The sequence below is a fragment of the Ascaphus truei genome, chromosome 2, assembly GCF_040206685.1.
Source record: "Ascaphus truei isolate aAscTru1 chromosome 2, aAscTru1.hap1, whole genome shotgun sequence".
In the NCBI taxonomy this organism is placed as follows: domain Eukaryota; kingdom Metazoa; phylum Chordata; class Amphibia; order Anura; family Ascaphidae; genus Ascaphus; species Ascaphus truei.
The window spans coordinates 231,120,107-231,136,427 of NC_134484.1; the positions used below are offsets into that span (position 1 = coordinate 231,120,107).

The window sequence follows — 16,321 nt, forward strand, 5'->3', positions numbered from 1 at the left end:
GTTAGCCACACTTGGCATCATTTAATCATTGTTTTAAACCCCAATATTTTAACGATATTGTCAATAAATAAAGTTATTTTAAATAAATCACCAATTCATACAGAAACAGAGTGCTATCTACAGGGGCTCTGTCAGTCCACTATGTATTAAGTTATACGCCCTTTGCAGCACCAGTTTCATTGTTCCATAGTAAAGCTGAAGCGGGGGTAAACATACGTATAAACCGGATTATAGTAGGAGCAAGACGATTTAGGAGATGGGAAGGAATGGGGTCAAAATGTAGAGGGAGAAGAGGAGAGGGAGAAGAGGAGAGGGAGAATAGGAGTGACAGCAGAAAAGGAGTCAAGGAAGGCAGGAGGAGAGTTAAGAATAGGTGTAAGATAGGAGGGGATACAGAGGGGATGTTCGGGCGTATAAATTCCACCTCTTCTTTGAAATAGTCGGCTAAGTCCTGAGGTGAGATAGAGGAAGAAGAACAGGCAGCAGAGGGTGGGGGAGTAGGGAGTCAAAGACAGAAAAGAATCAGCGTGGGTTAGATTTGTCCGTGTTGATTATTGAAGAAAAGTAGGTTTATTTAGCATGAGAGAGGGCAGAGTTGAAACAGTATAATATAAATTTGTAGTGAAGGAGGTCTGCGAGAGTGTGAGATTTCCACCAGAAGCGTTCAGAGGATTAAGTGCAGGAACGCAGCATGTGTGTGTGGGAATTTAGCCAGGGTCTGGGGTTAGAAGGGCAAGAACAGCAGAGAGAAAGCGGGGCATGTAGATCAAGAGAGAAGGATAGGGCAAAATTGTAGTTCCTGACCAGGTTGTCAGGGTCTGGAGCAGAGCTGCGAGAGGAGAGGGAGGAGCATAAAGTTGAATCAAAAGCTGGTAGGTTAATAGTTCTCTATCTCTGCAGTAACGAGGGGGAGATGGAGGTGGAAAAGGGTAGAAGTGAGAGAGAGAAAATGAGATGAGGTGATGGTCAGAGAGAGGAAGGGAGGAAGGGAGGAAATGGATGTCAGCGAGAGACTGACTTGATGTAACAAAAATTGATTTTATGTAAATATTGAAACTGTGAAAGTATTAAATATTCTATAAAGTAATCTTCTGTGGCAATTTTAGCTCCATTTATTTGATTTATTTAAATGGAGCTGAAATCTCCCAGAATAAAAGAAATTCATAGTGAATAACCTGTGAAATAATCGATTATACACGTATTGTTACATGATTAAAATTGTACCTGGTTCTGATCATTAATCAAAACTCTGCTGTAGTTTTTCTCTGGGAAAGAAGCACGCGGTCAGATTTGCTTTAGTGAATCTGGGACAGTTTTGTTTCCTTGGAACAAAAGTGAACTACACCTTTAATGAAGGAGGGCTGGGATCCAAATCCAGTCTACACAGTAGTGGAGCCAGAGCTTGAATAACAGTAAGAAAAGATTATTACATATTGCTATGGTTGAATGAGTGCTCACCCCTGATTTCCTGTTTGTGACTGCGCTAGCATGGGTTTGGTAGCACTTTGAACCGGTACAGTCTGAGCTACATTTTTTCACCTTTAATAAATGCAACTTGTTTTATAGAAAGCCTTGTGATATGTTGAGATGATTGGAAAAATGTAACCTGCAACATTGAGACCCACTGCTGTCTCAAGCATGATATTTACTTACACAAGCATCCATTTCTGCTCATTGATTTTCTGTTAATAAAGACTCAGTTATGAACATATTCATTTTATCAAAGTTTTTTTTAATCCATAGTTAAAACAACACCAGTTTTATCAAAGAACAAATTCCCATCACTTTCAAAGGAAACGTTTCTTTGATGAACCTTTTGATGTTTCTTTTTCAGTGCAAATCTTGAAAATCCTTTGATAGATGACCTCAACGTATTTAATATGAATACATGTAGTATTTGACTTTGTATTCACTTCAAGAAAAATATTATCTGTTCATTTTACATTAAAGACCAGAAGACAAATTACTCACAGATACCATAAAGAGCCTCCATGCACGTTAAAAAATAGTACACATTGTATCCATCATGCTATAATAGCCAAGTGATAGGATATGATGTAAAATATTTCCTACTAAGAAACATATAAAAGAGTAATCCAACAGTTTTAGATATTTCAGAAAGCACTACACATAGAAAATACACATAATTGGGCATTTATCAGAGATTAGCAGGTGCAAAACTGGTGGTAAAAATGGCACATAATCCCGATAAAAGCAATAGTTGTCGTATTTTTCCAGATGTTTGGGATTTACTATTTTTGTACCAGGGAAACAGATATATGCCCTTTTTGTCTTTCCTCAAAGATGCACGTTACTGTATACTGTAAGTACTTAAGAGGAACAGAATCTGGGATTCTCAACGTGCTGTAACACCTCATCTGCAATGTGACACTGTATGTAGAAGTCACTGGCTTTTGAAAGAATAGCAATTTATACTGACTTTATACTTATACTGCCTTACTGATAAATACTAAGCAAACAAATGGATAGAGTATGTGTATAATAATACATGTGATGTTTTTGCTTTTTTTAGCTATTAAAATATTCTGCACAGTGTTAATCTCTGTTAAATTATTTACAAAAATATATACAGGATAAACATCTGTAGAGATCAACTTTTTTTATTTTTTACATGCAATACTTTTGTGTTCTTAATGTATTTCAAACTATCTTTAGCATTAGTGTAACACCCATTCGTGTACCCCTTTCCTCGATGCATTGCCTTAAGAACACAGTGGAATGTAAAAAGACAGAAGGCACTCAACAGGCCCCAGTCCAGTATTCTCATGTTGAACACAGGGATTTCATAGTTCTGTCATCAAAAGTCTTTTCATCATCTTTTCTCTTTCAAGTTCACGCCTAAGCGCCTCAGCACTAAAACAAAAATATGTATATATTAGACAGCAAAATATTAATAGCATAGGAGGATTTGTCTCACAATTAGTTTCAACTTCAGTCATTGGAATTCAAAATATATATATTTTTTTATTGAGAGATTTTTTTCAACCAGCATGGCATTTTTAATTTATATGTTCTCATTAAAATTTTACAACCTGGGTCGCTCTCTTGCCTTTCCCTACAGCCCCTCATCCTTATATCCGGGTAACCTACACTTCCCGTGCCGAGCCATCATCCCTCCCTAGTCAAGCTACGTTCATGCACCCAGCCATCCTCCCCAGGGAAGCTAAGATCATGTGACTGGCTCATCTTTTCTTTTTACCCTCCATGGATTATCTTGCTCTCACCAACCACTTTCCCCCACCAGGCTGCCCAGCTTCGCTCCTTCCCCTGGTCACTACCGGGAGCACGCATTGCTATCCAGACAGACTTCCTCTTTGGCACATCTAAATTCCAATTGGCTAAATTTGGCTAGCATATGTTAAATAGTGTAATAATATTTAGTGCTACTATAGTATAATGCAGCACCTTTAACTGAAGGAATACAGTTTAATATTTGGGGATCAAATCATACCTACCTAACCACATTAAACAGGGTATTAACTGGAAGGGAAGTAAGCACAATTAAGCCCCTCTATAAAGCATTAGTAACACCACACATTTAATATGAAGTACAAATGTGGGCACCGCTTCATAAAAAGTACATTATAGAACTAGAAAATGTTCAGAGAAGAGCCACCAAATTAATAAAGGGAATGGATAATCGGATTTATGTGGAGAGGCAATCTAATTGAGATTTGTTTACATTAAAAAAGAGGCATCTAGGGACATGTTTCTAGAAAATTTGGACAATCGTAGTGGGGTGTAGTACCATTGGTGGAGCATTTTATATGCATTTTCCTTTATTAATACACATGTGGAGCTCTTTGCTATTCCTTCAAATATGTTATCCCACTGCTCTTGATCTAGTTCTCCCAGCTCTTCTTCCCACCTCGCCCTCCATTTGGGCTTTATCTCCAATTCCTGTTTACCGTCTGCAAGTATGCTGTAAACTTTAGAGATTAGGCCCTTTTTGTCCTCCCCCATGAGGCACAAATCCTCAAATGTTGTGAAATCGCTATACGGACCTGTCTTCTGTATGTGGTCCCTCAATTGAAGATACCTAAAAAAGGCCGAATCAGGGAGGCCATAGTCTCTCTTTACTACCTCAAACGTCTTAATAGCATTGTTTGCCCACAGATCTTTTACCCTTATGATATCTGCCTTGCACCATTCTTTAAACGCTGTTGGCTCCGTGCCCGGGATAAAGCTAATATTGTCAAATAGTGGTGTCAACTGAGATTTGTTGGTGGATAGCCCATGTTTAAGTTTCAATGAATCCCACATGGCTAGCGAGTGTGTGATAGATTCCAGGGGCACCATCAGTGCTGGTCTTTCTTTCTTTGTTAACCACAGTATCATTTCTATGGATGACCCAGATATCACATCGGACTCAATTTCCACCCACTTTTTCTTCCGTTTATGTGCATGCCAGTGAACCAGTTGGCTTACATGCGCCGCTTGATAATATTGCCACAAGTGTGGCAAAGCTAGCCCCCCTGACTGTTTGGATCTATATAATGTGGGCAGTGTCCCCAGTGTGTACAAGGGGGTGTGGCCAGCAGGGATCGTTTATACATATGTGGTGGACGTGCCCAAAGGTAACAAAGCTATGGAGAGCCACACATGATATGGCTCAGACAATTCTCGGGTATGACTTCCCCCTAGACCCCTGGAAGGTACTACTATGCAGACCAATTGAAAGCATAGAAAAAACTGACGACAAACTCCTGACACACATATATACAGCTGCCAGATGCGAAATAGCCAAAGACTGGAAACAGGAACAGCAGCCGGCCATACACGCTGTAAAAGCGAGATTATGGAGGATCTGTCTTATGGAAAAACTGACGGGGATACAAAACGACACAGTACAGAAATACATAGACGTCTGGGAACCGTGGAGAACCTATATAGGGAATAGATATCTTTCGAGAGCTACTCTCCAGTCCTGAAAACCAAAAAATAGGTGGGGTAAAAACACACAAGCTAAGGAAATTAATAAAAAAATAAAAACTAAAAAAATATATAACAATAAATAACAAGAGCTTCACTATTGAGACAACCCTGGTGTGATAAGGAATCGTAATTGTATAAAATGCAGAGGTGAGCCTGGAGGGTATCCAGTATCCAGATTCGGATACTCTATAAATGCATGGAGGTTAAGCCGGTGTGACAACAAAAGAAATGAATATTCTAAAAGCAATGACATTTCCCTCTTTTTCTTTTTTCCCTTTTAAGTCTTTTGAGTTAATTTTCTGTATTCACTACTTTAAACGCTGTAATAACAGTGATGTCATTATTGTCTCCCCATTGAATGTGTTATTCACTTGATACAACTGTATGTGATATGCAAATAACATGTTCCCCTTTTTGTGTTTTGTATCCCACTCCCCATTTTTCTTAACAAAACAAAAAAACAAATAAAGAATAAGTTTATAAAAAAAAAAAAAGAGGCATCTAAGAGGGGATATGATAACTATATACATTTATATTTGGGGACACAATTCAAGGGCATCCCTTAAGAGTGCAGGAAAGGAGATTTCACCAGCAAAAAAGGAAAGGGTTCTTTACAGAAAGGGCAGTTAAAATGTGGAATTCATTACTCATGGAGACTGATACAGATACAATAGATACAATAGATCTGTTTAAAAAAGGTTGGATATCTTCTTAAAAAGGACAAGTATACAGGGATATACTGTACCAAATAAGTAAACATGGGAAGGATGTTGATCCAGGGCAAATCTGATTGCCATTATTTGATGTCAGGAAGGAATTTAATTTTCCCCTTATGAGACATAATTGGATGATATGTCACTGGATTTTTGATTTTTTTTCATCCTCTGGACCAAAATACTGTAACTGCAAATATAGGATAAGTAACTATAGTCTAAATTTAGCATAGGCTGAACTTGATGAACATATGTCTTTTTTCAACTTCCTCTACTATATAATGTATCTACAGTATGTAACTATGTAACCTGGAAGAAGCCAATCATTAATCGATAAATAAATACAGATGCAGCGGCCGCTTTTTTTAAGGTATCACGGCACCGTTTTCGCGTGCAGTGCTGTACTCCACGCGGCATGAACGTGGCCAATCGCCCCAGGCACGCGCTTTTATCACGGTTGTTTTGTTTGAATTTTATGGATTGTGTGCAATTATATACAATTAAATGAATTTATTGCACGGAAATATACTTGCTCCTGGCAGTCTATGTATTCATCTTAGTTACGCCATTTTTTGGTATGTCTGCTCCTTAAAGGGGGTGCAAGTCCTTTTTTAGTGCAGAATAGTACAAATGCTGAGCTTCAGACAGAAAAAAATCTATTTTATTTTACACAAATTCGTAATCTTTGACTATTTTCTTGATGCATAGATCCCGTTGTTTTTGGAGCCTATTCCTTTTTCTGGAGGATCCTTGTCCCCCTAATTACAGAAGATTAGCCATATTGCAATAATTTGCACAGTACTCAAATTCAATGTTCAAGTAGCTACATTGATCCTGGAGAAATATAGATTAATTGTAGGTTATGATACCTTTTTAGGGATCAACATGGTACTCTAGCACTTTCTTGACCCAATTAAAATAACAGTGCATTGTGAGTGGAAGCTCGCACTAGCAGAAAGCATGTTAATAATAATACGATGAGTACCACACATTTACACTAACACATAGCTCTAATAGCCAAAGAATATAGCATCAGCACATCAATGAGAAAACATTAATGTATACTTTAAAGCTATAGTTGAAATTAATTGAAAATACCTAACCATGGGGCATCTGTAATAGTAGTTTAATATAAATGTACCATCTATGAAAACTCATTATTTAAAAAAAAATGAACTATGAAAAAACAATAACTACATTTGCTTATTGATAAGTGTAACAGGGTTTGTCTATTCTGCCTGTCTTTCCCCCTGTTATGCAAGTTCCTGCTAGCTGCAGGCTGTGACAGGTTAATTATGTGGGCTTGTGACCGCCCCCCCCCTACTTGCTCCTCTCTAATGGTAAGGTGGTGACTCATGGCCTGTGTAAGCCTATAAGGGATAGGTATAGACCATGAGCCTGCCCCTTCTGGTTACTGATGAGGGGCAGTGCCAAATTTAGTCAGTCCTGGTCTGGAGGAGGAAGAGACCAGTAGGGCTGTGAGCCTCTCCCATCGGGGATGAGCATGCCCACCCCCAGCCCTGGGGGCTGGGGGAACATCTGATTGAAACCCAGCAGATGCCCTGTACTATCTGGGGCAAGCATCATCCAGAGGCCTGGAGCCTTTGAGGCCCTGCACCGCTGTATGTGGAACATCTGCAGTGATTGCCAGAATAAAGACCCTTGTTCATCATACTCCTGTCTAAGTATCAGTCCCTGGGCAGGACGGAAGAAGTGTGCAATAGTGGGGACTGACCCCCGGCCACCCTGGAGCCCACTAAGACTGGAGGCACTACACACCATGAGAAGAACTTAAGCCTGTCTTGATCTCTCTATCACTGCAGATCAGCACAGATCTCCTGCCCCTAACATGTACTCGCACAACACCCCAGGTAGCAGAAGCTGTATATCTCCGACTGGTGGGAAACAGTGCTACATATATAACCGCTCATACGTAACGGACTAAATAATTGTTCTTATAGCAAGACTTAGTTATAATGCGGACTTGAAAGAGTAAGAAATAAAATGAATATGTCTCACAATATATGTAAGCAAGCAAAAGACGTATTACAGTAATAAAAGATCATTCTTGCTTGCATGGAATAATGTACATAAAAAAAACCTGAGATGTACACTGAATTCCCGGACTGTTTAACTCTCAAAGACTACTGTACATTTAATAACTGGAGAGTTATGAATAAATCCCAACATGTTTAAAGAAAACAGTTGTGATGAGAATAATTAGATGTTTTACATATTTACAAAATAAATTGATTACAAAATATATATGGAATTGATTGGGAGTTTTATCTGCCTGGTAAAACACAGACATTTATGTTCTGACTGATTTTCTATAAGTGTCGCTTATGGGAATATATATTTACAAATGTTTAGCATAAGCAGTCTGTAACAGGGACTTATCACTGTTTGAAATAACCACCCTCTGAATCCAGCAGGGAGCTGGTTAATTGCAGACAGGCAATTAACTAGACTCAACCTGGCCACATTAGAGCTCTAAATAAAGCCTCCTGTTGGAAACAGGAAAGAGATTTCTTTAGCTCACAATGGAGCTGACATAAGGAAAAGGAGGGCTGTGTTCTGAGAGCAAGACAAAAGGGGACCAGACCTCTGTCCCTGGACACTCAAGCAGACATCTACCTGAACACCACTGACCTGAAGGGCCTGACCTTCACTGACCTAAGGGTACCGCTGAGACTTTGAGGTGATAAGTGGATAGGGGGCTTTTCGCCCACAGCATTGCAGAGAGGGACTGGGGAAGTAAGTTAGCCCTTACACAGGGATAGGTGTTTGTTGTTTTATGTATATTTTTGTTTGCTCTATTGTATAAAGGAACAGGCAATAAAGCCTTATATTAATTTCCCCTTAAAAACAGTCTCCATCGCATACATCTCTTACACAATCCCATAGATACAGTATACTGTACATATTTCCATTTCAATGCCATGCAAATATAGGTGTCAATATATAATCTTAGAAGAAAATCACATAAGACTTGCCTAATCTCTAATTGCCAATAAAGTATTTGAAAAAAATCCCCAAGAATCCCCATACAGTTTGGAAACACCAAGTTCATTGACTTTATTTCCGTATATATTTGCAAATGTATTTGTTCTGCAAAATGATTTTTTTTCTCCTGTCTACATTCTTAATTGTTAGATCCTTTGGTAGTTTTCTGTTTTGGGAAAATATGATGTAAATTACTGTAGTATTAGTGTAGACCCCTAAAGATGGCCACCATGAAGAGTTTCATCAGAATCTTGCTGTGTTCTTTCAAAACTTCACAAGCATTGATTGGGTTAGTGTTTTCACTAAATTTAATAAGCGGGCTGCTATCAGGAATAATATGGGTGACACGAATACATTTGTACACTATACCTGTCCACCAATGAAATGTGCGATGAGTGGCTTGTCTGCATTATTTGTGCTTGGTTCACCAGTGGCCTCCCTGGTACCATATGAGTTGCTGGTGACAATCTCGTTGGGGATGACTGCATAGCAGAGTATTGTTGCAGTGGAGTCTCTAATAAATCTTCCTAGAGAAAAAAAAAAAATGATATTTTGGTTTTTTTTGTTTGCTTTTTAAACATCAACAGATTAAAATTACCGGAACAGGATAACTATTGCAGGCCTACTGTACTACACATTCTATTAGGTCCCAGGCAGAGAGAATCGAAACATGAAATACCACCTGTTATGTTACTTTTTTCATTAAAAACAACTGTTATTATTAATTTTGCCTTATTTGCCAAAATGTATAACTTCAATGTTTGAACTCGAAGATTAAAATAGTATTTTGATGAAACGTGGGTACAAAACACCACTTCTATTTTTATGTCATTTCTGTGCATAGTTTTCCTCTTTCAGTAGAAAGACTTGAGAACCTTCTAATGACTTTGATAACACTATTTGAAGCCTTTTACTGTAGTAAGGTCTTATACAGCATTGCTAGTTCCCCGATGTGTAATGTCAGCAAGTGAGAATAAGATTGAATGAAAAGACCATATTCTTTCAGGAATCCTTTGCAACAAACCACTAACATCTTTACACATCATCCACATTACATCCATAATAACACCTGTCATCCAATGTTAAGGGAGAAGATACTGGTGTCAGCTGCTGAGCTCATATCAAGCAGTCATTTCTACTCACCATCCTTCTTTCGTCCTTGTGGAGTCAGGGGTTTATCAGTTTATGAACAGTTCCGCTAAAGACAATATTTATAGTGTCTTTTTAAGTATAATTTACGTTTTTGTGCATATGTACACCATTCATCAATTAACAAATAAAAACCCCAACATTTGTTTCCCTGTTTACTGTATTTTCAAAATAATCTTTCTTATAGGAAGTACATGAACAGTTGCTAACATAGTGTGGGACTAAACAAATTGCCGTTGTTCAGTATGGGGGCATCAAGGAACCAAATTCCCAGGACTTGTACTGGTGCATATGTATGTATCCAGGTCACCTGATGGCTACTATTCTGCCTTGGGCTGGCAGTAAACCCTGGTACAATCAGGTTACCATTAGTTGTTATGGGGTTTTTCCCCTCCACTTTGGTACTGCACTTGAGTGACAGCAGGGGGTGGTACATCCTGTTGTAACTGGGAAAGCAGGGTTCCCGCCTCCTGGCTGTACTTAAGGGCAGGACCACCCTAAAGTTAGTAGTTCCTTCCCCCTCTGAGGAAGGCAGGTCACACAACAGGGAGCCTGAGATTGGGGCCTTCCCACGTGCTCTTCCATCCAGGGGAGAGTGAATGTGGACCATACCTCTGCCTGGGAGGTGGGGAAGAGCTAGGATGGCTGCATTGCCCTTGGCCTGTAGTGACGGTCCAGGGACCATTATTCAGTGAGAGTACTGCATTGGGCAGAATCCTGCCATGTAACTGTGCTGTACAGAGTGAATAAACCATTCCTGTTGTTATATACCTCCTGCCTGGTGCGTGACCTTACTGGGGGGAAAAGTAATAAGTTCTATTGTGGGAGATCACCTTCAGTTCCTGGAGCCTACGGCAGATGGAGGCGCTGCACTGCTAAAGAATGTGTAGGGTATGAACGCCAGAAGCCTGATCCTGTGTCCCCACTACCATCAGCAGATGACTCAGCCCTCCTGTTGCCAGCAAGTATATGCACCATACACCGTGGTAATGGACAAATCTCCCACTGGGTGGGGGAAACACCGTTACATGTACATGCACGCAGTCATGTATTTATTGATGCACATACACTGATACATGCACTAATGCAGTATATAAATATACTCATACACACAATCATGAATATACTAATACATGCATGCCAACGTATACTCCAACCTTTCTTTTGCCATTTCCCCTTCTGACACTTGGGCTTTCCTAGCTGCATGCAACAAAATTGTTCGTTTTAAAGGGGCAGTTCCCTCCCCAGGTTCAAAGTGAAATAATGCCAGTGACATGTTTAAGGGGTTATATCTGGGTGATTTATGCCTCTTTTACCCATATCAGAGAACTATTAGTATTTTGATTTTTTTTTTAATTTGGTTGGTAAGTAAGGTGGTACGGTAAGATTTGGGAGGTATTTGATTTCCTCTTTTGTATGTTGTGTATTCAATATGAATTTATAGAGCCGGAGCCCCACCTCACCTCTCTTCCTCCTGTTATCTTTAATGGCTCTCTGATAAGGACAAGGTAAGCTAGGGTTAATAAAACCCTTGGATGACAAACACTTCCCCAGAGACCCTTATGAAATGCAATTTGTAACTCCTTTCTAGACATTTGCTTTTAGCATGGCTACATTAGCTGAAGGCAAACAATCAGATAAAACGTTTACAAAAGGTTACCCAGCCCATTGTTCCCTACTAACTGCCTTTCCTTGCTATGTCACCCCATAAAGCTCTGTAACTCCACCCTCTGACCACCAGCCCACCAATCTACTCCCCCTTTCAAACTTACCATTGCAACAAACTACAGTATGCTTCTCTACCTCCTGTCATGCACACTTTTCACCTTACACTGACAGGTATAACCTTCCAGGACTACAAGGGTTTTTTTTCTGTGTCTTCCCCCGCCCCACTGTTTCCCTTTTCACCCAGTTGCCACCTCCTGCATATGTGGATGATGTGCTTTAATCTTCCCCCTCGTGTTGCCAGCAGCAATCGCCATAGCTTCCTCAGATCTCCTGCATTATTTTTCAAAATACGATCCCAAGAGGCATGCTGGGTATCACAGGATGCTAGCTGAAAGAGGCATCATATGTCCAATCTCTGTGCTGCTGAACTCAGAGACCAAATGCCGAAGGGAGCTACCATATAGGGATTGTGAGGTGCTAAGAACAGTGTACAGCTATAATAATAATAGAATAATGGTGATGAATCCTGTGTGAGGTCTGGGATGTGATCTTGATTGTAGGGAGGGTACTGGGTGTGGTATCATAGTTGGTAAACCAGCATAGATGGCACTCAAGTTGTCCAGGAACCCAAAGGCTAATAATCACCCCAATAAACAATACCCTAATCCCTTGGTAGAATAATATGACCATGTAGCAAGCAGAAAAAACTCACAAATCTGCTGCAGCGTCCATGTTGATCCTGTCAGACCTTCAAGGTGTGCCTCTGTCCTTGGAGATAGGATGCAATGAGAGAAAGAAATGGCAGAGCACAACCGGAATCATCCAAAAAAGAGAATTAGGAGGAAAGTGCGTTATCCATAAAACATTTAATAGTCATGGAAGGAAAAAGGCAAGGCATTACCCTCAAAAGATGAAATGAGAAGATAAGGAACACGTAATTAGTGTTTAGGTAGCCAAACAGTAAAGTATGTTATAGCAGTTAATCATGTACACATGGCATCAATTTCTGCAGAGTAGATCTCTCGGAAATTGATGCCATGTGTACATGATTAACTGCTTAACATATTATTGTTACTGTTTAAAGCGCAACCAAATCATGCATCTACATTTCTGCCACTTTTAATCACCTTATACAATCATTGAACGATAAGTCCAACACCCAATAATGAATAAAGGTTGTTTTTATACCATGTTTTTATACCATGTAATTATATCAGCACTAATTGATTGCAATCAAACAATCAATTGGGTTTCAAGCCTATAAGAAGGGAAGACACAGGGCATCCGGCAGGAACCTGATGAATCATCACTGCGAAACGCGTAGTTCCCTGCCGGAGCCCATTGACTGAAGGACCCAGCCAGCCTGCTGACATCCGGTAAGCCCTCCTCTTCCAGTCCCGCCATCGGACGCGATCACGGGAGGCACACTGGTGAGAGGAGTAAGACCGGACGATCGGGCTGATGCTGGGCTGCTGCCTAAGCTGTATCGTGAGTGTTACTGTACCTTGTTTTTTACTGTTTTTGTACTTAATAAATCCCATTTTGCTTACCCACCGTGTTCGGCCCTTTTTCTTCTAATTTGGGCACCCGGGAGATAAGCCTCCATTGGGAGGGTGAGGAAGCTATCCATTGTTTCTGGCAGCACTCTGCTAAAGAAAGACTGCCTGTTAGATTCTGCAAACCAGCACAACTATCCCATTCAAACCTCTGACAGACAGCAGGCTATACAAAAGCCTGCTGATCACCCGCTCATACCACCCTTTTTATCTCACTTACCCCCAACTTAGATCTGCTCACAAATTGATCAATTAACCACAGAATTTTATTTAAGATTTTTATTTAAGAATTTTATTTAAGAATTTTATTTAAGAATTTTATTCAATATTTTATGAGACAACTTTTATCACTGTATACTATACTGTTTGGCTACCTAAACACTAATTACGTGTTCCTTATCTTCTCATTTCATCTTTTGAGCGAAATCCCGTGCGCTGACCAACCCTCCATCTCCACTGCAACTACAAGAAGATTCCGGGCTTTATCTTTTCTACAGGTCCAGCTGCAGAAAACAACGAGGGCAAGTATACACTACCCTTCATTTGGTTATACATCACAACATAGGCAGCATCACAAGCCTAGAAAAACAAGGGAGCGCCCCAGCCTCTTTTCTTTAAGGCATTACCCTACCAACATGTTTCGTGCTACACAGATCACTTTATCAAGGCCTTGATAAAGTGCTCTGTGTAGCACGAAACATGTTGGTAGGGTAATGCCTTGGCCTTTTTCCTTCCATGACTATTAAACCCTTTTATGGATAACACACTTTCCTCCTAATTCTCTTTTTTGGATGATTCCGGTTGTGCTCTGCCATTTCTTTCTCTCATTGCATATAGGGATTGCAGCTGGCAATAGATAGAGTGAAGCATCAACCTTGAGAGTCCACCTAATGCTGCTTCCCACCTGGGATTTCCCTTGGTCGTCGATAGGCCAGTCCAACTCAGCTAGCAAAAGGCTTCATTATTTCAATTAGAATCAAGAATGGTTGGAATTTCAATTAATGAATCAAGTAAAGAGGCAAAAAATAGAAAGTCAAAGATAATGAATAAATAAAAGGAAATTCCAATATAATTCCATTTCCATCTGTGAAATGTATTTAGTGTAAATACACAGAAAAACCTGTTTTGGCAGTATGACATTATTTTGTACTGCATAATGTGCTTGTGTAACAATATTTGGAAATTATTTAGATTATAAGTTTGGGTTTATTAAACATTATGGGGGTTATTCATGAAACTCGGGTAGAAGTTAATGGAAGGTTCCGTTTCAGAGTGCCCTGATTGGCACTATCACAGTTCAATGGGTAAAAACTCCTATCAATTTCATGTATCAAAGTCTCTTGCTGTAAAACCTACCGTAGGCAAAACTAGAGCAAAAAACAAAAATGTATCAAAGCAAAAAAAAATTATATGCTCCAGTTTTGCCCAGATTTACAAATAATAATATTCTATACAGTACACTACCATACATACATTTGTTTTGGCCTCACAATACTGTACATTTTGGTTTGCATTAATGATCATGTATTTCCTTTGCTGAAATATTATTTTAATGTACCATTCTGAATTGGAAAAATAGTGTTCCTCCTGCTGTACCAGTTTTTAATGCCACTGTAATTTTCAACATAACAACATACAGTAGAGGCAACGTTTATTCTAACATTTTCCGTAAACTAGCCGGGTTACATTCTGGGTATGTGCTGGGTATGTGCTGGGTATGTTCTGGGCTAGTTTGAGGCACGTTTAAGGTATTTCTGCATTGACTAACGACCCATAGGATTTACACAGCAGGGATCCCTGGCAGTCCAATTCAGTTTGAATGGGACTGCCAGGGACCCCCGCTGTTAATCTGATAGGCCATTAATCAATGCAGAAATGCTGGGGCTAGTTTAAGGAAAGTTTAAGGCATGTATTCAGAATGTACCTGGGTGTTTCCTGGGGTTTTTGGGGAATTGCCACTGGTTTTTGTTCGAATAAGAGTTGCCTCTACTGTATATAACCTGTGTACACACTTTTTTTTTTTTTTAAATACATTTTTTTAAAATTGAGCTCAAGAAAAAATCAACTGCTTGAAAGATATCTATTATTTCATTTTGCTTTGGACATACAGTATGCAGCATTAAAACTAAAAATGGGCAAATATTTTTTTGCGGATTTGGATGCGCTGGTTCCTTTGGTCCGTGAATCTCTCCAAAAGAGCAATCCGCAATTTCACATTTTTTTTATTTTAGATGCAAAGAGCAAACAAACAACAATTAATGGAGAGCGCAACCTTTCTAATTTTATTCACAGTTGCCAGTTGTGTGTGTATATATATATATATATATATAAATATATATCCCCTCAGACGTACCTCCAAATAAATTAGGGAGACATGCCAATGCTGAAAAAGGAGCACACCTGAGATACACGGAGTGCTATATTCTTATAGCCATGCAAAATATATTTAAATGAGTCCTGTCCCACACTTCCTAAAAGGTATTCCATACCAACTATATAGAGTTGATAATAAGCTTAAGGCACCAACCTAATGACTGAAATGGCATCAGACCCAACAAGACTAGACCACACAACCAATGCTGTTCTAGCCCAGAGCTCTAGCAATGTGAACTAAACCAGCTGATGGCTTGTACCACTGTCACAGCTGTGCTTCACCTTATTTTTAATTATGTGTGTCAGAAAACGTGTTTATATTTAATCTCTATTAGAATGTGAATAGAGAGAGACAAGGCAATTCTTTAGATGAATTGTACTGCTAAATACTACAAGTGGGTAAAATACCCCTTAGACATGTATAATAAGTACATATTATTACTTTGTGCTTGAAGTGCTTTCAAGTGTAGCCAGGTCCGCCTCTGAGGTTGTACCCCCCTTTTTCTGCGCTCACCTCTGCGCGGTCGGGAGAGTTGTGGCCGGTGGCGGGGGCGCGCAGGTGCACGTGCCTTCAAGAGCTCTGTGGTAGGGTGCGGGCGGTGTGGTTGATTCAGGCGCGGGACGGCGATCGCGTCCCCGGAGGCTCTGGCGGTTGCTGGTATGGTGCACCATCTTGTGGGGACTCACGCATGTGCAGTCGAGCGTCGGCGCCATTACATGTTGCGCATGCGCAGTGAGAGCGTGCAAAGGCTGGCCAATCAGGGAAGGCTCTTGGAAGGGACTACAAGTTCCATGAGCCTTATGAGCTTCCCACCTGATGCCAGGGAGCCAATAGGGCTAGAGAGATCCTTAGAGAAGAATAAGGATGTGCGTCACAGGGAGCACGGGGGCAGAGTGTAA

General features: G+C 40.0%; 1 protein-coding gene across 2 annotated transcripts in view; it reads right to left on the bottom strand.

Annotated features, from left to right (window-relative positions):
- Positions 1 to 1,812: 1,812 nt before the first annotated feature.
- Positions 1,813 to 16,321, bottom strand: part of EPB41L4B (erythrocyte membrane protein band 4.1 like 4B) — a 472,815-nt gene continuing 458,306 nt past the window's right edge. Inside the window, exons 24-25 of one of the 2 annotated variants that reach the window (XM_075585948.1) lie at positions 9,045 to 9,202; positions 1,813 to 2,874 (exon numbers count right to left, since the gene is read on the bottom strand). In XM_075585948.1, the coding sequence (XP_075442063.1) occupies positions 2,805 to 2,874; positions 9,045 to 9,202 (228 nt within the window). In that variant the 3' untranslated portion in view covers positions 1,813 to 2,804. Of the gene's footprint in view, positions 2,875 to 9,044; positions 9,203 to 16,321 lie in introns of those variants that run through there. The other variant, XR_012799153.1, reaches the window with a different exon arrangement.